We start from the raw sequence: 7,515 nt of genomic DNA on the forward strand, positions 1-7,515 counted from the left end.
CTTGTGTATAGCTAAATGATCTCTTTGAATTATTATCACACTTGTTTACAGTGAAGTAATATGGATGTGTTCTATATGCTGTGACTTCTACTTTATAAGGGCTTAAGTTACATTATAGAGTTCTTCTAGTAGGTACCCTCAGGTATAAAATGAGTATGTTGAGGTAGCAAGATCCCTATATAGTTTTGTGGAAAACAAATGAACAAATAAAAACATATAATACAATACTTACAGCTTTATTAAAATTAGAACTCATGCAATATTGTTTAAACTCGCATTTTGGAAAAAAAAAGGGGGGGGAGTCACCAAGCTAATTTTGCTATCAAATATTTAGACTTGAAATCTGATTGGGAGAGGCGGGAAAAGAATTAGAAAAAAATAATGTGAAAAAATGGGTCACATTAACCTAGAATAATTCTCTTATGTTGCACTGACCAAGGGATTACTCATATATTTCATATGTGGGCTTTTTAAAAATCATCCTCAGTACTAGAAACATTGAGGGCTATAAACTGGTAATGGCTGCTCATGAACCTTTTCTGTTTCATTCTAGCCTAGCCCACAGAGGAATCCACCCAATCGCTCTCCATTTTCTCTCTGTGCATGTAATTATAAGCCAAACTTTTGTATGGTTAGTTAGGGAGGCTTTGTGGGATGAATCCAGCCCGCAAGCCAGTTTATCATCCCAGGTTTGCAGAGAAGTAGAATGAGAAAGAGTTGGTACCTTCTTGGGCTGAGGCCTATTTAATCGATGATTTGAAATTGTCATTTCAAATCAAGGCATCTTTTATATTGAGCTGAGCATCTTCACAGACTGAGATCTGCTATTTCTTAAGAGTAATTCTTAAGAAGCAGTGAATGCGCCAACACTGGAAGTTTTTAAGAAGAAACTGGACAGCCATTTGTCCGAAATGGTATAGGGTTTCCTGCCTGAGCAGGGGGGTGGACTAGATGACCTCCAAGGTCCCTTCCAACTTTATCATTATTATTATTATCAAATTCAAGAGTAGCACAAGCAAGAGCAGCATCAAGTTTACCATAAGCAGTATGCCTCAATTCTCTTTCTGATAAATAAAGAATAGTATAACCTTTAAGCTATAGGAAAGATTCATAGCTATTGAGAAGAAACAAACCTACATAGGTGATGTGTCAGAATCTTAATATGTATTTAATAGGATAATCTTTCTAGCAAGACAATTGGGGTTTTATATAATTAATTTGTTTGTTTGTATTTCAGAAGTATTAAAGCTAGCCACATATTGATTTCAGGGGATGGCCTAGTTTATTTGTCGGGCTTAAATCACCTCTATAGTTTAGTCAGCAGTGGACAGCAATTAAAAGCTGTGTATGATTTCCCCCAGTTCAGTACATCTATGCTTCCTTGGCTGAGTCCTGAACTACTAAGGCAGGTCAGTATATATTAGATTGCATTGTGTGGCTGTGCTTTCCTGCTCTATATACTGACTCAGAAATTCATTAAGTATTTAAATTCTGCACCCTATAAATTAATCTTAATTATGTTTAAAAATTATTTACAATTTTTAAACATCGGCATTTAATGTTTTATCTAAAACTATGCACTATGAATTTTGATGCATTGCACTTATACTATAGATTCCAAGATGTATATTCCATATTGTTTAAAATGGTATCTCTGAATCAGTATAGTCCCGTGTACAATTACCCTTGCCAAATTATCACTGAAAATTAGGATAAATTACATACGTTGTTATACGTACATAGTAAAATAGTTGTTTTTAATTCCTCTATTTCTGTTGAGAAATATATTTTTAGCATTACTTTTTGGTAGAAGTTAATTTCCAGTATTCTGGAAAATAAATACATTTGTTGAAGTACTTGAGTTCATATAACCCCTTCAGCTTTCTTTGAAATCATATTGTATAAATAATGAAGCACTATCATCATCATATTAAGATTCTCCTATCCAAAGACTTAAAATATATTTCCCTTACTTCTTTTTCCATTTCATTGTATCATATATGGAAGAAGTTCCCATTTGAAATAGGTGATTTCCATAGGTCTATGTATATTATTTATATATTTTAAATATCTTTTTAATATAAGATGACATACACATCTGGGCACACACATGTACACACTCATATATAAATATAAAATAGTCTGCCTGAATCAATCCACTTCTGGATGAAGTCCTCTTTACTGAAAGTTTTACATTGTAATGTAGTATATTGGTCCATTTGTAGCTTGGTAGAATTTTTTTTTTAACTTCTCAATCTCTATATAATATTATATTATTAAGGGATATTTTTTTAAAAAAAAAATCTTCCTATTTATTTAAATATTTCATTTGAATGGAGCATTCTCTCTTTCTTGTAACCCAACACACATTGTCAACATTTGCTCCAGATTTGGGGAGAAGAATAGACTATATTTGGATATATGTGAAAACATCAAGGAACAAAAGACCGTGTATATAATACTGCATTTTGCTGATTGCATGGGTTAAGGGTTTTTCTTAAAAAATAATTTTCAAATGTTTTTAATTGAATTATCTTGAGAAAACAGTGTAGACTAATTTTATTTCTTTGTAGCTAGAATGTATTTAAAAACACAGTTTTTCCATCTGTATTGATATCAAATATTTTGCTGGAAATACAAGAACAAATACATGAATATTTTCATTAAAATGATTTTGATTTATTGTAGCACTGATGGTATAGTTTACATATGAAATCATGAATTTCTTGAACATAGTGAAGATCTTTTGTGAAGTTGCATATCATTGATATTTAAAATAGTTGAATACTGTATAGCCTAATTGTATGCTTCAGAGGTAGTCCTTTTTATTTAGTAGACTAAATAATTCCATATGTACAAATAATAGAATTGTACATGGCATGTTTAAATAATTCTCATCTGGGTAGGCATCCATTTCCTAATGTGCATTTGACAACCTTTGAACAATTGAATTTGCCTGATAAGTGTTTTCTTCTATAGGATATGCATGGATATAATGTGAAATCTGACATCTATAGTGTGGGCATTACAGCTTGTGAACTAGCCAATGGGCATGTACCTTTTCAGGATATGCCTCGCACACAGGTACAGCATAAAAATCTCTAGATTAGGTTCTTAATAACTAATTGAATAACTGTTATTATCAAGAGCATAAGATGTCTCTTAATTTTGAAATTCTATGTACCCAGAGTTTCAATTCTCTAAAAAAAATTAGATTCAGTTCTCTAAGAAGTATAGTTCTGAGTAAATTTGGTTTGGATATAATGATTTCTCATTTAAGTTCACTGTTTATGTGGTTCATGCAAAGACCAGTTCATGAAGCATTGCTCTTGATTGCTTGTTAAATTGCCCTTCCTTGGCAGCAAAGCAATATGCCACTTACCAGTGGAACAGCTTGCCCATCAGTGGAACAACTTGCCTTCAGAAGTTGTGGGTGCTTCCTGACTGGAGGTCTTTAAGAAGAGACTGGACAGCCACTTGTCTGAAATGGTATAGGGTCTCCTGCTTGAGCAGGGGTTGGACTAGAAGACCTCCAAGGCCCCTTCCAGCTCTATTTGATTGATTGACTTGGATTTAATTCCCAATGAATACTATAGGAAAACTGTAGGGAAAACTGCATGTTTTATAACTTTTTCTGATAAATACTTTTGCAAAATTTTATTATTTAATGCAGCCACAATGTACTATTCTTATGTAAGCTAAGACAGACATTGGACATTTTGCATTCATTTAGTCATGGTGTTTCTTTGCCTCTCTGTTTCAAAATGACTCCAATATTGTCTGTATCTTTCTACCAGATGCTGTTGCAAAAACTTAAAGGTCCGTCTTACTGTCCTTGGGCTATAAACACTTTTTCACGTGGAGAATCTAGGATAAAAAATTCTCAGTCCGGAATTGATTCTGGAATTGGGGAAAGCATGACACGCACAATGACAAGTGAGAGACTACAGACTCCACCTAAAACTTTCTCTCCTGCTTTCCATAATTTGATAGAATTGTGTTTGCATCAGGACCCAGAACAAAGGTAATGCTTTAAAATAATGTGCAGATTACAGTTTAATTATTTTAAACTGAAATTAGAACTATGTTTTGAAAGCCTGGTTTATATATGAACATCATACATTATTACCAAATTGTACAGCAGGACATCCATGATTACTCATAATTATCAGAAGACCCATAATATCCCCAGAGGGCAGCCACAAAATTAAAAAAAAAAATTTAAACAATTTTTTAAAATGTCTGAAATTTCATAAAATCATCAAATTTTGAAATATTTTACTATTCTCATGTCAGTGTTCAGACATTTTTAAGTGTCATTTTCATACACTACAATCTCAGGTTGTTGTTTTTCCATGCTAAAATTGCTGAGCCTTTAAGGAGTAATATATGAAAAAATATATGAGTAGATGATTTAACCTTTAGAGAGGAACATATTTTTCTATCCATGACATAGGTAGCATCTTAAGTATATTAAACTGTACCTTTATTAAAACAGTAATATTTATGTTTTAGTATGTACTGCTTTGTCAGTTAAAAGGTGGTTAATAAAACTATTCATTTTTAATTAGTGTTGCAAATTTGAAACTTCATATTTAAAGAGCTTGAAAACATTTATTGCAGTATTTTATTTTTAAACTATTAATCTGTTGTAGCAAGGACGTGGATGGAATAATTAAAATGGGAAAATATCGATTCTTCTTTCAATCAACTGATTCTGCTAAAATTACAAGAGAGAAGAAGTAATTACCAGCTGTTTGCAAAGGTTAAATATCTAATCTTTGTTTTTTCCTTTTGGAATATAGGCCATCAGCAAGAGGCCTTTTGTCACATGATTTTTTCAAGCAGGTGAGTTTATTATACATTTTGTTAGATATCTTAGCTGTATAAAATCACTAAGGCTTTGGGTCTACAAAACAGATCGACTTGAACAGGAGATATCTGTTTGGAGCAGTTTGAGTTTAATATCTAACTTTGTGCACTGGTGAAATAATGTATTATGCCATTTCTGCAAGTTTGATTTGTTTACAATAGGTGGTGTCCACTTATAAGTCCTGTTTGAGATTAAGGTGTTGCCTTTCTGATTTTGGTTACCGAACTGCAATTTAGAGTCTGCAACATTTGTTCCAGTTCTTAGTTTTATTTTAAAGAACCCATAGTATCATATTCATGGCAGGCAATACTTATATTTGCTTGCCTTGCCCCACCTGCAGACCTGAGATAGCTGTTGGCATAAACAAAGCTATTTTATAGAGCCAGCCTTTTTCTTTTGAAACACATGGTTGGGGATATGCAAAATATTAATTGCATATTTTATAGAGTGTGTTTACATTAGAATTCCACTATTATAAAATGTTTCTTCATTACAAATACTATACACATATCATTCTGAGCAGAGAGAAAGGAGGGGGCTTATAGCCTAATTCAGGAAACACACAATACTACTATATTGCTATTTATAAAATCACAAGCACCTTGGATAATATTCAATATCACAAGAGCTCAGCTGTGATTGTGCAACAATTTAAATTCCTTGCCCAGTTCCCACCCCATTCCCATCATGTATGGGTCATTCAAATATCTACTGTTAGGATGGATACTTGCTCCTCTATACGTTTTGTTCAAAGAGTTTCCTTTTCACCTCTCAACCTGAAAAAAACACCTTTTTTAGCAATTAAGGACAATATAACATCATATCTTCTGCAGTATGGATTACTTATTTGTATCTTTCTGCATAAATGCATTACAATTAATATTCTGTCTTTCACTCTGGGGCTCAAGGCAGCCTATGTGGCACTCTCGCTTCTATTTTTCATTAAATGTAATTATTTGCATTTAAGGAAAAGGAGATAACCATAAACTGTTGACTAAAGCAGTGATTCTTAAATTATTTGACCCAATATTGATTTTTCCTGTCTTGAATAATTTCATTATCCCCACAAAAAAATGCCATACTCCATGGTTTTTCACAAGAATCTTGGCAGTGATAGTCCGAGTTTCATCCTTGATTCAAAAACAAGTAATTACAAATTTCCTCATTACTCTGAGGATATTCCCAAATTATCCCCCAGTTTAAGAACCACTGGATTAAAGAATGGCCATTTTATCTGAATTTATAATGAAATTGCCATCTTTAATCAGGCCTATTGAACAACCTATCCAGAAGCAGCCCTCGATTTTCATAGTCTTTTATTAGCAATCACTGTTTCTATGAGTTGAGTTAGTAGCAATAATTAACATTTTGGCAACAAGAACTTGCATTGTATTGTCATAAACCTCTGAGAAGGTATTCATAATTGTTTTAATAGATGTGTGATTATTCCAATAACTGCCTTCTCATTTTTCAGGTGAAAGAAGACACAAAGGGTTCATTACTTTCACTCTTGCCTCCTGCTGTCAAATGTAGCCAGTCACAAATACCAACAGTGCATTCAGCAGCCATCTGGAATAAATCTGAATGTAGGTTGCCAAATGAGAAAAAGATATATTGGGAATTTTAGGAGTACTAAAACCATACAGGTGGCCCTCAACTTACAACCAGTCATTTCATGACCATTCAAATGTTAACAACAGAACTGAAAAAAGGGACTTATAACTTGGTCCTCGGATTAGCAACCGTTGCAGCATCCCCATGTTGTGTGATTTCTATCTGTGACCTTCCCAGTGAGCTTCTGACAAGCAAAATCGTGGGGGAAGCCAGATAACCATGGTGGTTCATTTAGCAACCATAGCAAAAAAGTCATTAAATTGGGCATTTCACTTAACAACTGCCTTGCTTAGCAATGGAAATTCTGGTCCTAATTGTGGTACAGGACTCCTATAGTTCTTTGAAAAATAATGTGATTTACTTGCTGCTGTTGTCAAAATAGAGTTTTTGTTTTGGTATACTTGAAAATGCTAAAGGCTTATACAAATGATGCTATCCAGAGAGAATTTTTTTCAAAAGGGTATTATGAGAATTTATTAATCTTTACTAATTGAATTGCAAAGAAATCTGTACAGCTCTTTACATCTTTGTTACATCTGAACTGTAATGGTATTCGTTTGCGTAGTAAAACTCTTCTTGGAATGGCATATACTGTTACAGTACTTAAGTGCTATGACTACCTTCCCAATATTAATCTGAAATATTGTTCCATTCTTTAATATATTGTTAATCACCTCTTTATCATCAGGTTTATATCAAATATATAACTTCATTAAAATGTAGTGTCTTTTCCTACTTGCAAAAAATATCTATGTGGAAATCTCTGAGAGCTCTGGATATCTACTACATAACCTTCAGTCGTTGTTGAAGTAGCCAACACTGTAACTTGAAAAAAGTAGCTGTTTTTAATGGAACATGTGTCTTTGAGAAATCAAATTAAGGAAAAAATAATTTGCCAAAGAAAAGCTTGAAATTACTTGACTTAATACTTAAGAATATTGCTTAATTTTCATAGCTTTAATTGTGGTCTGCTGTTCAGGGAATATAGATATTCATCCTTTGAATAAGTAGCCATAATTTGAACCAAA

The 7,515-nt window shown here is 33.0% G+C and overlaps 1 protein-coding gene across 1 annotated transcript in view; it reads left to right on the forward strand.

Moving 5' to 3' along the window:
* The window catches only part of STRADB (STE20 related adaptor beta), a gene marked incomplete in the record, with an annotated part of 14,542 nt that extends 7,910 nt beyond the window's left edge, over positions 1–6,632 (forward strand). Inside the window, 5 exon segments of the mRNA XM_015826328.2 lie at positions 1,238–1,409; positions 2,980–3,084; positions 3,798–4,024; positions 4,806–4,848; positions 6,348–6,632. Coding sequence (XP_015681814.1) covers positions 1,238–1,409; positions 2,980–3,084; positions 3,798–4,024; positions 4,806–4,848; positions 6,348–6,500 — 700 coding nt within the window.
* Between the last annotated feature and the right edge of the window lie 883 nt (positions 6,633–7,515).

The sequence above is a fragment of the Protobothrops mucrosquamatus genome, unplaced genomic scaffold (genome assembly GCF_001527695.2).
Source record: "Protobothrops mucrosquamatus isolate PMUCROS unplaced genomic scaffold, P.Mucros_1.0 scaffold3057, whole genome shotgun sequence".
In the NCBI taxonomy this organism is placed as follows: Eukaryota; Metazoa; Chordata; class Lepidosauria; order Squamata; family Viperidae; genus Protobothrops; species Protobothrops mucrosquamatus.